This window comes from Trichoderma virens (genome assembly GCF_000170995.1).
Source record: "Trichoderma virens Gv29-8 chromosome Unknown TRIVIscaffold_87, whole genome shotgun sequence".
Lineage (NCBI taxonomy): Eukaryota > Fungi > Ascomycota > Sordariomycetes > Hypocreales > Hypocreaceae > Trichoderma > Trichoderma virens.
This window is the reverse complement of record NW_014013662.1, coordinates 48,233-62,500: the sequence shown is the minus strand read 5'-3', so window position 1 is coordinate 62,500 and position 14,268 is coordinate 48,233. Positions and strand designations below refer to the sequence as shown.

Sequence of the window (14,268 nt, the reverse complement as noted above, 5' to 3'; positions counted from 1 at the left end):
AGAAAAGATGAATAGCTATTTTTATTATTACGAAATGGTGGTGTTACTAAAGAAAGATCAATAATATGAGTCTAACCCAGAGCTTGGGGCATAGCTTTTTCTTGAACTAGATGTTACGGCTTTATTAAAACTCTCATATTGATCTTAAATTTAGTCTCTATTATATGGGTTCTAATAGCAAGCTCCCGTACTCCGTAGAGTTTGAACAGCTACGAGGTTGACAGGGCTTGACTACCTACACAGTTACATACTTCCCTTGGTGATAATAGGGCCTTTGGTAAATTTGGTCATTACCAGCACATACCTAAGCAAATAGCATGGACCTACTACGTGGCAGTTATATACAGCCCTAATTAGCTCACGGGCAGCCGTGGAGTTATTGCCGTCATTACTTAGAACCTAGGTCTCTAACCGAATTGACACTTTGATGGTACCATTATGTACTGAATCCTGACCAATGTATTTGAAGTTGGTATTATCGTTAAACGGATATGACTTGGTGGCGCTATTTCCAGAATCAGTCACGCATACTCTCAAAGATGAAAAAAAAAGGTAACATATACCAAATGGCAATCGTCGGTAATGGATGCCTGCATAAATGGGGATATCATGTGTAAGAGTAGTGCTTCAATATAAGGGTCAATATTTAGCTCAGTTAAGCTTATAACCAGGCCTTGGATCCTGTGGGTAAATAGAAAATCCTACAATAGACTGACCATCATCGGCTACAGCCGTTTAGATCCATGCGTAGGGTTACAAATAAGGAGTCAGGCAGATGTCATGAAACAAGACAGTTGCATGAAGGGCTCAAAAGGAGATGCCAGGTAGAAATATGTGACATCAGTCTGTAGACCCAGCAAATAAAGTTCTGTATAAAGTCTGAAAATTGAAAGCCTGAGTTTCTATGTGTTGAAGCCACTCTCTATCTTTTTTCTTTTCTTTCTGTGTTGAGTACTCAATGAACAAAAGCATTTCGCCAAATGCCGCGTATTTGCGGGATAAGGCACAGATAAAATTTCTTTCGCTCCGGCTCGTGCACGCCTTAGCGTCGGCATTGGCTCAAGTGCGCCCTTTGCTTAATCTGTTAACCAATCATGTTGTCCCACTATGCACTTGTCTGAACTAGTTGCTTTGAACGCCCCATATATTCCAACATTGTGCATGTCAGCAGCGAAAAACATGTCAAAGATCTCTCACAGGGCGCGGCTATGGGTTTTGCAGTTTTGAGCTGTAATACGACGTGGTTCATAGAGTATATTATGATGGCAGATATTTGTGTCATCCTATTCAGAACTTGTGTGACTCTGGCCAAATTGTGGCTGTCCTCATGGCGTGGTCGTAACGGCCCTGTGTAAGCAGAAACTTATGAATGCTTCGGTTCTTCACCGAGATATCAAGTTGGAGTAGAATATAGAACACGAATCTTCCCATTTCTTATCTCATTTTACCAAATCATATGCAAAACAATGGATCTTGTACAAATATCATCCACAAATAGTCCCGCACAAACGCCTGGTCGTCATGTCATTGGAAGGTTGCTCCACCAACTCGGAAAATTTTACGTTTGTGGAACATGACTCGAAAACTTCTAGAAATTTTCTCGCCGCCACAAAACCGGTTGTAGTACACCATCTTATTTTGGGGAGGCACCACTCACAGTGTCATCTATGGGCTTCCCCATTGTATCAGGGATGCTGTGGATAGATTTTGCATCAAGATCAAGGCATCTTGCATTGCGGGGGAAAACATCTTAATGCTGTGGTCATACGAAAAGCGGGATGGATTCGTGGAGAGCATACTGTAAGCGGACAAGGTGGTTCGCACAACCGACTGTTTAACATCTACCTGGATCTGACGGATTTTCGGCATAGGTATGGGTCCTGTTTGAGGAACATGCCGCTAGCTTATCAGTGTAGCAAGTCCACCTGTTTAAAAACCCGTTCTTCGGCTCTCAGAGTTTTCCCTCCTGACCAGCCCACCCATTCTTTCTGGGTGAAGTGTATTCATAACTCCCTTTTCGTAGGAATTATATACTTGGCATCAACCGAAGCGACATTTCATCTTCTGGTTTCTCAATATGGCGGATAATATTGCCGGTGCGCATTCTGAAGTCTACACTCAGCATTCCCCAGAGGGTAGCGCCAGAAAATATGCAAACCATCAAGATAAATCAAGCCCTACAACCGACAACGATATCTTTGGAGAGACGAGCGATGAGTTGCAAAATGATCGACTGAAGCAAATTGCTGCAGATGGCAATGCGCATTTCCACCGACTGGGCTGGAAACGTCTGGCTATTGTGACCATCGTCGAAGCCATTGCCCTAGGAGCTCTCAGTCTACCAGCGGCTTATCATACCCTCGGAATGTTCCCAGGAGTTTTCCTTACCATCACGCTCGGATTAATTACAATCTTCACAAGTTACCTCGTGGGACAAGTCAAATTGGCCTACCCTCAAGTCTCTCACTACGCCGATGCTGGAACACTCTTGTTCGGAAGATTTGGCTATGAACTGTTTGGCGCTGCCATGGTTCTCGAGCTCGTGATGTCTGTTGGTTCGCACGCCCTGACTGGCAGCATCGCTCTGAGCACTTTGAATGGGAATCACGTCTGCTCTATTGCTTTTTCGGCTGTATCTGCGTTCATCCTGTTTTTGCTGGCTATACCGCCTTCATTTACTGAGATTGCTATACTTGGATACATCGACTTTGCATCAATTATCGCTGCCATTGGAATTACTATTATCGCTACAGGCATTAAAGCACGAGACTCTCCAGGCGGTCTTTCTGGCGTGGAGTGGTCGACGTGGCCTCGAGAGGGTGTTACATTCTCCGAGGCTTTTGTGGCAGTAAGCAATATTATCTTTGCTTTCAGTTTTGCCATTGGCCAATTTTCGTTCATGGACGAGATGCATACTCCAAAGGACTTCATGAAATCTATCTGGTCATCTGGTATTGCTCAAATCATTATCTATACGTTGACGGGTGCACTCTGCTATGCATTCATCGGGCCGTCAATCCAATCTCCCGCATTACTATCGTCTGGCCCTCTTATATCCAAGATCACGTTTGGCATTGCGCTGCCTGTCATCTTTATCTCTGGCTCCATTAACTCGACGGTGGCTCTTCGATATATACATGGTCGTCTTTGGAAGAAATCGATCATTCGATATGTAAATACTCCCAAGGGCTGGGCTTGCTGGATTTCGCTCGCGGCATTCTTGACAATTATTGCCTGGGTTATTGCTGAAGCTATTCCCATCTTTTCTGATCTACTTTCCCTTGTTTCGGCACTATTTGTTACTGGATTTTCTTACTGGATCCCTGCTATTATGTGGTTTAAATTGCTTTGCAAGGGCAACTGGTTCTCACGAAAGAATATCCTCATTACCCTTGGAAGCACACTGGCGTTTATAATCGGGGTTGTGGCTCTTGTTGCCGGCACTTACGCCACTATTGATGATATTGTAAGTCGAACAAAATTGATTCCTGCAAGACAGACCGGCTAACTTTTGCATAGATTCGGGAAACATCTAATGGAAGCACAACCCGCCCCTTTTCTTGCAGAAGATAATGTTTTGTGATAGCGTTCATGTTGAATATAGAACTATTTTGGTATTTAAATACATCGAAGTCGCTAGGCTGCCGTATAACATATAGGCCCTAGATGAATAAGTAATAATAGCCAAGTTGATAATGTCCCTCAGATACTTGCATCATAATGAGCCTCCAGGAACTGTCGCCCCATGTTATTGAAAATATTGGAGTAAGATGATTGAATTCCTACAACTTTCGCATCGTCACAGTACTGGTCTCCGAGAATATGGTTTCATCCTACAGATAATTGGCGGTTGAATCGCCAAGATCCCGCCCTTTGCATATGTCCATAAGATTGAGCAGCTAAGCACTCGTCAATGAATCACTAGCTGTAGAGTTCTGAAGGAAATCCTTGTACTTCCGATGGTGTATATTGAACTGTCCAAGGTGTCTTCTCTTGGACTGACGTTGGTTGGCGGTCGCTCGTCAGTTGTTAGCTCTATTACCCCCCATAAAATAATATTTTTTCACACAATACCACTAAGCCAAATATTTCTCATCTGAACTAAGAAAGTGCACTGAATGACAAAAAAGGGATACAACCTATAGACTGTTTAGCCAGTTACAGAGGGATAGCAGCATTTGTCGAGAAATGCCCACACTCTGTCATATTCTATCGCAATTACAATTCAGGAGATTGGAGTATCACTATATACGAGGGATATGGAAGAGCTTTGAGCAAATAAATAGTGAGTTACAATTAACAATGTGATAAGGTGCTCTAAATAATACCGTCTTAAATTTCCATTACATCCAGAGTGTGTTTAGGACCTTTGAACCATTTATGAGCCCAAAGAAAATAATAAAGCAACGCACCCCCCCACACTGTCCCATTTACGACTGCGGAGTAGTTCATGACGGATGCTTCACTGAGGTTAATATCACCCTGCTTCACCTTGATGATATCTGAGGATGGGGGACTTACGATCAGGATTTGGCCCTTCGGTTGGGAACATGCATAATATGGTTGCAAAAGTCAAATACACCAAGGCAGCAATTGCGATAACAACGCTGAATCGACCAGTGTAGAACGGTCCTGGATGAAATTTCTCTCTGCCCCAGACGATACGACACAGTATTGGAATTGCCCATGCAACGTTATTGCCAGCCGCTGCGAGAGAAAAGAGCGCGTTGGCGGCGGCGTTGTTGATTAAGGATAGTAGGCCAATAATGATTGCGGTCAGACAAGTTGCCCACACAGTTCTCAAAGGCTGGTATCCAAATGTTTTGCTTATTTGGCGGAGGAACGAAGAAAACGGCAGTGCCCCATCGCGTGAGAATGCCCATGTCTGTCTAGACGCTGCCACAACCTAAATAATAGCTGTTAGCATCATGAAAAAAAGAACCGCAATTGGAGAGATAAATCATGCAGTGGTTGCTCCGAATGGTTAACGTACAATGCTGAGTCCCATGAAATATTGTAAAATCGATATGGCAGACATAAAACCCAGAGCACCATTTTTACCCAGAGCATTGTAATAGATCTGCCAGTAGAAAGTCAGAAACGAAGGCAATTTGAAGCTGGTACTTTATGTGCCAATAGAATAATCCGAGATATTCTTACCTGAGCTATCGGCTGGCCAAAGGGGGTGCCTAAAATCTCGTCGAAGTTGTTACCAGCACAAGCAGCTAGCACCGCTGTCACAAGGAAGCCGAATATCCAGCAACCTCCAATTGAAGCGAGTATCCCGACTGGGACAGCTTTTGTTGGATTTTTGGCCTCCTCGCTCATATGCACACAAGAGTCAAATGCGCCTATTGTCCAGATTGGCGATAGCCAGGAGAGCATAAAGGCCCATCCAGAGGGCCATGTCGTCTCATTTATCGAATGACTGAATACGTAGCTGCCCGAGTTGATTGGTATGTTGCGTAGTCGCATGCTGACGGGCAAAGCGATTATTGTCGCAACGATCAAGGCAAAATTTGCGACAACAAACCAAGTTTGAAGATGGTGCATGACCCTCCCGGCCGAAGTCGCCAGGAAACCGTGAGAGAGAACTGTCGCCACAAATATCGCATACAAATGACCTCTGCTAGGGACCCATTCTCCATCACTGCTGATGGTACTAAGTGAGACGATGAAAGAGGCGAAGCCATCTAAACTAGAATTAGCCGGAAGGGTAAGAGAGATTCTTGGGGGCTTCATCTTACAATCTATTGAACATATACCCCCAATTAATCCTATTGTGTTGCTGTATCCTACAAGAAAACTTAACGGGTTTTTATATCGGTCAGCTGCGAAATAATGTGTCCACCAGTATAGCCCGCCAGATGTCGGGAGAGAAGAACCGAGATCAGCCTAATAGGATTAGAGGTGCTCAAAGTGGGGGTCACCGTAGGGAAAACTAACAATTGCTAACCCAACGATGAAAATGAGAGCACTCGCGGAGAACCATCCCTATGCCTGTCAGAACCTGCTGTGCTTAAGTATCCATAGATACACACTTACCCAAACCATTCCAACTGGGCCTGCAGGAACAGAGAACCACAATGTTGCGGATATAGATGGGAGCAACCCCATGATGCTAAATGCTATAGCAAAGACTTGAACAGTGGAGTAATGGCGCTGGAGTTCCTGTTTGTAGCCGATACTTGCTATGCAGCACATCAGTATGGGAAGGCCTCTAGTCGCACGCGCAACAACCCTAAACGCACCTAGCTGCTGTGTATCTGCTGCATTGGCGAGTGCTGGATCATATTCGATCAATTTTTCGTCCGTATGATGTTGATTCTCCAATTCTGTGACAACACCCTCCAGATTTTCACGAGAGTCCCGAGGCGCCATGGTTCACACAAAACGCTGCAGCGCTACAGTTGGATAATGATAGGGATGGCTATTGGAGGTTAGCAGAGTCAAAGGTATGTCTCTGGACACCCCGATCCCTTGCATATATATCTGGACTTCGCTTATCTTTCCCATTTACTGAACGGTTTCGGATTCGGATTCGGACTCTACGATCTCGACGCCCTAAACTTAGCCTACAGACTATCTCGGCTCCCCACACATCTAGTCAAACGCGGGGTCTGGGGAAATGTAAGGGAGTGGTCACTAAATCGGCTCTTATATCTCTTCAAGTTTAGCCTTCGACTTCCGATAGGCAACGGCTGCAGTTCAAGCTGAAAGAGTTCTGGTGTTGCGTACTCCACATGGACAGAGAGGCCCTGTCGGAATTACGACGTCAATAGTAACACAGATCTCCATGGCTAGCTCCCCCATTTAAGCTAAAGCAGTGTCATTACGAGGCTATTGAGTAAAAGCGGTTGGTAATGCGATTCCTGGGAACAAATGAGAACCGGAATAGACTCAGTTGTATGGGCTAGATCTGCCGGAATTAGATTAGCATGATATAGCATGGTACTGTGTAGCTTTTAAACTCAGAAACAGAACTATGCGCGATCCAATTATCTCCATGAGTGGCTAAGACACCACTATTCCTAGCCGTGCCTCCGACAGTCGCTCTTGAGCGAGGCATTCAGCCTAGAGTCTACATTTCCTTGTCCGATCAACCCAATTCAGAGACGAGAGAATTAACTGATATCCCGGAGCTTATTTTTCATACTGTCCCATGGATCATTGTCATATCTACCTCTGTACATTCAATGGGAGGCACATCAAATCCCAGTCGTATGACAATCGTATCCGATTCTCTGGTTATTTCAATTAACGAAGTCCATACGGGTAAGATTAGGATTCAGTAGTGAGAACAGTAGCTGACCTACCATCAAACACAATATACTTTGAAGGTGCTAGACTTTAGGATGGGTACAATAAAATCTCGACAAGGAACGAATCGCCAAAAGACTTCTCGTCTCTATACGAGTATACTATGCAACGAATTACGATTGCATGTTGCACACGCTTCCCCAATGCGATATCATATAGTTTCATGAGATTCCGATATGTACCTGATGCAGACCCAGAGAATATTGGAGCTGACAAGGGTGAGGTATAGGCAAAATATTGAGATATTTTCTATGTCTAACTGAGAGAATGTAACCCTTGGGTAAAAGTTCAATCACACTGTGTCATCAATGAGGACACAGTGCAGTGCAGCAGGTCCTCTAACGCTACTCTGGTTGTCTGGGTACATGTATTCACTGCAACCTCTCTCGAAATCCCTTGGGAGTTCTCAATTGCATACGGGTGTGTCAACCCCAGTCATCGAGCTTCTCTTATAAATTTTGAGTATTTGTATCTATGCTAAGTGTCCTTCTTTTAATGTACCCCCTACAAGGGATTGTACTCTACAACCCAAGACGACGTAATTGAAAGCATTACCTAGGGACGTTTCGAGAAAAGGAAACGTGCTTGAGATCGAATCGATAGCTCAACCACATGTATTGTGGTAATGTAACCTGTCAGCAATAATAAATTCATAATTGAATGATTAGAATCTACTACATGGGTGCTTTCTATAGACAGCTTGGGCTTTTAAGCCTTGGGCCACTTTTGTGCATAGGCGAGCCATATCGACCACTCTGGCTGGCTCTGCACCTGCTTATGGCTTCATAAAAAGCGGCTTCCATCCCTTTAACGTCCTTCAAGACATCAAATTCTCCTTCAAACCGAATTGCCCAAAGCTAATGATAGTGTTGTGCGGACGTTACATTTTTCCAAGAAGTTGTGTTCCCATCAATTTTCAATGTTTACCTCAAAAACGTGGTGATGGCCGCGAAGAATTGATCTGGCTTCTCAATCCATGGGAAATGCCCACATGCAGGAATAATAATTAACTGAGAGCCAGCTATGCGCTCCGCTGTGATACGAGAGACGTTCTCTGAGCAGATTGGATCTTCAGAACACCCCAAGCATAGCGTTCGAGCCCTGACTTTATCGAGTCCCGCATATAGATCAAGACGCTTGATCTTGTCGGCTGCGGACTGAGCTTTGTAAACCCACCATGAGGGCTCACCCATCGCCTTCTCAAAGGTGGGGTAATCTTTGTCTGGGTTGGCAGGATAAAACGATAATCCCACACGTAAGCTTTGAAACCACTCCTGCTGCGACCGAAAATTGTGAGTCCTTATCATTTCAATTGCCGCAAGTGCCTTCGAAAATGATGCATTGTCCTTTCGATCATTCGCAAATCGTTGCCAGGTGTGGCTGTCATCGTATCCTTCAAGCCAGTGTGTGACAAGAACTAAGTTTCGGACTGACACTGGGTATCGCTGGGCATAGGCAAGCGCAATGGTGCCCCCATTAGAATGTCCAAGAAGATCAATTTGCTTGAAGTCTAAATACTTTCGCAAATGCTCGATGTCGTCGGCCATATCGGAGCTGCTCATCATGTCTTCCTGCAGTGGCCGCTCGGAAGAGCCTGAACCGCGAGGTTCTAAATATATGATGGTAAATTCAGCCTCAAGAGGCGATAGCCCAATTTGGAGATACTGTGAGGAAATTCCCCATCCTGCTGCTTGAACAACAAGATACGGTCCAGATCCTCGCACCGTATACGTGAGTTCGATATCAGAACCCTGAAATTTATGAACTCCAGAAGTCAGGATCGACATTTCGCTAATAGATGTTGGATAGAGTCGTAAATTGTCTGAATGCAAGTTATTACCCTTTTGTCGCATGTCAATTACCGTGAAATTTCGCTAGGCAGGATAGGAGGATTTATAGATCAGATTCATCAAATATTTATTGTCATTTACATTTGAACCATACATACGATATCCACTTGAGTTTAAGTTAATCATGCCATATTCGCTAGACTTATCAACTTTTCCTTGCTCCCTCAAGCTACCATTGGCCAAGAGATGGCGTTTAAGTCTGGTTCTAATCTTAGAATTGACAATGCTGAATCTCGAATGCATCGGAGTGATACACCTCTCGTCACAACCTAAGGCTAAACTCACCGCTAACTAAATCAGCCCACATATGGCTGACGAGGGGTAAGCGGCGAAGGGCGGCCCAACATGTTAGAGCGTATGCACCTCACACTTGGCCCGTCTTTATTCGACGAAGGGTTTGACGGCTATTTGCAGCGTTTCATCGGTGGAATGCAAGTCTCACTGATGGATGACTTCAGCGTATGCATCCACACATATTCTGAGAGTTTACGTCATTTTTGTCATACTTTTCTCTTGTCAAGCTTACCTATGATAAATACCATGAAACTCTCTCTACTTTTACTAAAGGGTGACGTAATATTGGATTGTTAGAATCTTAAAATCTCTTTAAACCCCCCCTGCGGATTTCTACGATGAGGGGAATGCAAGCCTTAGCACATCTGACGGGAACTTAAACAAGAAAAGATAGTGAAGGTCCATTACAACCCTACGCAGAAATTCCATTGGTTTCAGCAAACGATATAAAATGGACGCTTTGACAAAGAGGACAGTCAAATCTTCGAGGGGCTTTTCCTACACGTATTATACATCAGCACCATCAAGTGGGAAGCCGATCATTCTTCTCCTCCATGGCTGGCCTGACCATGCGGCACTGTGGGGAGATCTCGCAACGTGCCATCTTATTTCACATGGTTATGGGGTAATTATACCTGACTGTCTAGGGTATGGAGATACCTCGAAGCCTACCAATCCGGAGGCCTTCAATTCATCTGGCCTGACCAGCGATTTCATTGACATCTTAGACGCTGAGCAGATTGAGAAAGTTGTTAGCAGTGGTCACGACTGGGGCGCGGGTCTTGCTCATCGCTTTTATCTCTTTCACCCTGAGCGTTGCTCTGGGCTGATTATGCTGAACTTCCCAGCATCCCCTCCGCCACAAGGGCCAATTGTGATGGACCAGCTTGCTCCGGCTATGATCAAATCGATTGGTTATTTCACAGGGTGGTACTGGTCTCTGTTCAGCGATCCGGTCGCTGGACCTACGCTTCTAAGTCAGCATACTGAATCTCTGTTTACTGCGCTGCATGCGGAACCAATGGAGTGGATGAACACACTCTGTGCCAAGGATGGACTAAAACAATGGTTGGAGCAGGACAAGAAAGGGCCCGTGCAAAAGTACGCCACTAGCCAGATGCGAGAGAATTTTATGAAGCGTATGACAAAGGATCACTTAGAATCGTCATTATGTTATTATCGATCGCTCCTAGATGGCCGCTTCTACGAGCAAGATTCGCGGCTCCCAGCTGAGAGATACAAAATCGACGTACCATATTTATTCGTGGCTGCTACCAAAGATGTTGTTTGTCTAGCACAGGGAATTAAAGATATGGAAACCCTTGGATTGCTGCCTCACCTAACAGTGAGAGAAATAGATGCAGGCCATTGGTGTATGCTTGCGGAACCTGATGAAGTCGGGAGGCACTTTGTAGAGTGGCTGGGGGATAATTATTAATGAGAAAAATTATATCCAGTTGATGGCTAAGAGGCCGTTTCGATATTGTGTGGGCTGCGACAATATCAGGGAGGCCTAGAAGTAGAAGCGAAGAGAGTGTAGTCATAGGGGCTTAATGAGATATCTCTGAAATAAGTTCTTCCTGTAAGGCATTATTAATAGAAGTTTAGGACATGTCTATATGGAAAGGGAATGGCTAGACGAGAGAGGAAGCTCACTGAATATCTCAAATAAAGACAAACATGAGACGCTACTAAGGCTATTCAATGGCCATGATATTCAACAGGATCTTAATTGAACATATTCTTTTAATCTAATATGATTGCTCCCATACGAAACAAAGTGAAAACCATCTACAGGCTTATATATAAAGTAGAATGGCTATACACACACTGGCGGAAAGTTTCCGTGTTCTAGAAAAGTATCAGGTGGTTCTCGTCGACTAGGGTCCCATTAATAGATTCCTTTGTGGCTCTAATGAAAACTAATACCAAGGCTCTTTCTGTCATCTAACCAGCTTGTCGGACGAACAGCATCCAAACTACGTAATTTATATAGTCGGGTACAGTGGGAAACTGTGTCCTGTTAATAGCGTATGGCCAAGTTTACACCAGTGGAGCGGGCGCTAATCATGGAACCCAGATTATAATGAAGTTCCAAATTTGAAGATTTGGAACTCTGCACAATTGAATCCTTTCAATTATAGTGATAGGCGACTTTTTACATCGTATATAACAACATTTAATCTATTAATAACAGTTACAAATCTTGAATGTTGTGCTAGCCAGCGATACTTAGGTTGAAACTCAAGGCATTGTGATGAAAGTCGAGGAGATCAAATGGGCAATTAAACAAGTCTCTCGCGGCAAAATCAACTAGCGTGTAACTTCAACCCAAAAGGATGATGCGTATGGCTATAATCACGTCGTTGCGCGTATTATAGTGGGAGGGGACCGCTTCGAAGAAACCTTATGACCTTTCAGCAATTAGATACCATAGTGCCATATCCTGGCCCCACATAAAAAAAGCCGAATTCGTCCGGCTTACTCAACGACGGCGCATACGCATACCTTGCGCTTCCCGTAGGCTAGTGTAAAAGAGTTGACCCCTCCTGGCGAGACTTCCGGTGACTTTATGGTCTATTTCTAACCAAAGGTCATGCTAGGAGGGTGCACACTTCACTGTGGCTCGCCAATCGGTCAAGCTAAAGGCATCAGAATCTACCGTACACAAATCCTGTTTCTGACACTAAGAAAACACCGTTTAACAATCTTGTTTAAAAGTTGGTAGGCAATAGATACCACGATGAGATTATGTTGTTAATTTTCTCTGCCCAATATTCATGGGGAAGTGAATCGACGACATACTCAAAGTCGAATCGCGGTGAAGTTCATATCTTAGGGGTTCATGGAAAGCCCAATCATTCAACAGGTGGGGGGATCGTGTTGGGAAACTGCGTGGGGTGGTCGTTCAGAATTGATTATGTTTTACGGGCATCTTATGGAACTTTCCGTCATTGATTCGCACAGCATACTCCCTTTTTTATAAAGCATATGCAATTTTGACCAGCCGATAGAAATTCTCAGCACGTATTACTGAGGTTGAAGAGTAATCATTCAGTAGCATTGGATATGGCGTTATACTATTGGTTGGCGAAGTCTTACTCGCCCCCCCAAGCCAACTATAAGGCTTACTTGATCCATTAATATTAATTACAGTGTGCGCGGATTAACGCACAAATCCACCGCCTCTCTAGGTAGGCATATAACATCGTCTCTTCCATTTAAATGCTCTTGAGAGTTCCCAAGACATGAGAGACAGTTTACTACTCTATCCTTAATGCGAAAGAAATTGAACGCACCTGCGTACTGATTTTTCCTTCATCTGATTCCAGTCACATCTGTTCAATTGACCAGTTGTGTTTCCTCAACCCTCTCTCTCTTTTATCCCACTCACTCCAACCATGTCGCCATCATCGACTTCCCAGTTTGATGTGAAGAAGATAGCTATTATTGGCGCAGGACCAAGCGGCCTATCTGCCGCGAAATATCTACGTGCGCAAAACGCCTTCGACTCTATCGTCATATTTGAGCAACAGGGAGAAACTGGAGGAATATGGAACCGCTCGAAATCTCCACTCGAAACGACCCCCATGCCCAAAGATGATAGATTCAGTTCATCAAACAGCCTCATTGGTCATGACCCAAGCATACTGTCACCGATATATGATCAGCTTTACGCCAATATTCCTGTACCTATGATGCGCTTTTCTGACCAGCCCTTTCCCCAAGGGAGCTTATTATTCCCTTCGCGCGAGGTCATCCAGGAGTACCTTCTTAAATATGCCAAGGAAGTCAGGCACCTGATAAAATTCGGTGTTCAGGTAGAGAAATTGGAACCTATATCCAAGGGAGCGAGAACCACTTGGGTATTGGAGGCAAAGTCTATGCATGATAACCAGATCATGAGAGATCTATACGACGCAGTGGTTATTGCGACAGGGCACTACTCTGTCCCATTTATTCCAGAGATTAAGAATATCGCAAAATTTATGGAAACCCATCCGTCTGTCGTATTACACTCCCGCGACTATCGCACACCCACGTCTTTCAAAGATAAGAAGACAATAGTGGTGGGCAACGGGGCATCGGGTACTGATATTGCGCTCCAAATCAATCGAGTATCAGCTCGAAGAACAATGGTTTCTGTGAGAACACCAACGCCTCAGCCACGACTAGCATACATGGGTTGCGAAGAAGTTTCAGAAATCGAGGAATTTCTTGCGGATGAACGGGGAATTCGATTCAAGGATGGAAGAGTCGAGAGCGGGATCGACGCTGTTATCTTTTGCACGGGATTCTTATATGACTATCCTTTTCTTCCCGTTTTACAAAGGAAGCTTATTACAACAGGCGACGGTGTACATGGGCTTTACAAACACATATTTTGCATTGATTACCCAACTCTAGCTTTTTCGGCACTCAATGTGAAAACTGCCCCTTGGCCACTTGCCGAGGCGCAAGCTGCAGTGTTTTCTGCTGTATGGTCTAACAATATTCAACTTCCTTCAGTTGACGCGATGCAAGAATGGTCTAAGAAGCTTTATGAAGACGAAGGAGAGCAGCTGCATATTTTCCGTACGTCATCGGCGGACGGTCTATACATCAATGACCTTTATGACTGGGTGGTGAGGTCACATCATACTCATAAAGGGAAAGAACCGCCTTTTTGGAATGACATTTCCTTTTGGCAGAAACATATTTTCCCCCAGGCTAAACTCAAATTTGAAAAAGATGGCTATAAGGCGACCAGTTTAGAAGAACTCGGATTTCACTATGAAGAGAACTGGAAGACAAAAGAGTGAAA

At 44.4% G+C, this 14,268-nt stretch overlaps 5 protein-coding genes across 5 annotated transcripts; 3 read left to right on the top strand and 2 right to left on the bottom strand.

Moving 5' to 3' along the window:
- Positions 1–2,365: 2,365 nt before the first annotated feature.
- TRIVIDRAFT_44554 (uncharacterized protein) lies at positions 2,366–3,573 on the top strand (the record flags this gene model as incomplete). Its single annotated transcript, XM_014096562.1, has 2 exons — positions 2,366–3,466; positions 3,520–3,573. 2 exons carry the CDS (start codon positions 2,366–2,368, stop codon positions 3,571–3,573), a joined length of 1,155 nt encoding a protein of 384 aa, XP_013952037.1.
- Positions 3,574–4,332: 759 nt separating this feature from the next.
- Positions 4,333–6,204, bottom strand: TRIVIDRAFT_44396 (uncharacterized protein; the record flags this gene model as incomplete). The annotated part of the gene is made up of 7 exons (XM_014096561.1): positions 4,333–4,460; positions 4,522–4,906; positions 4,994–5,080; positions 5,161–5,693; positions 5,748–5,895; positions 5,947–5,994; positions 6,046–6,204. The coding sequence occupies 7 exons, from the start codon at positions 6,202–6,204 to the stop codon at positions 4,333–4,335; spliced, it is 1,488 nt and encodes a 495-aa protein (XP_013952036.1).
- Positions 6,205–8,243: 2,039 nt separating this feature from the next.
- On the bottom strand, positions 8,244–9,107 carry TRIVIDRAFT_67064 (uncharacterized protein; the record flags this gene model as incomplete). Its single annotated transcript, XM_014096560.1, has 1 exon — positions 8,244–9,107. One exon carries the CDS (start codon positions 9,105–9,107, stop codon positions 8,244–8,246), a length of 864 nt encoding a protein of 287 aa, XP_013952035.1.
- Positions 9,108–9,915: 808 nt separating this feature from the next.
- TRIVIDRAFT_45094 (uncharacterized protein) lies at positions 9,916–10,902 on the top strand (the record flags this gene model as incomplete). The annotated part of the gene is made up of 1 exon (XM_014096559.1): positions 9,916–10,902. One exon carries the CDS (start codon positions 9,916–9,918, stop codon positions 10,900–10,902), a length of 987 nt encoding a protein of 328 aa, XP_013952034.1.
- Positions 10,903–12,865: 1,963 nt separating this feature from the next.
- TRIVIDRAFT_44963 (uncharacterized protein) lies at positions 12,866–14,266 on the top strand (the record flags this gene model as incomplete). Its single annotated transcript, XM_014096558.1, has 1 exon — positions 12,866–14,266. The coding sequence occupies one exon, from the start codon at positions 12,866–12,868 to the stop codon at positions 14,264–14,266; it is 1,401 nt and encodes a 466-aa protein (XP_013952033.1).
- Between the last annotated feature and the right edge of the window lie 2 nt (positions 14,267–14,268).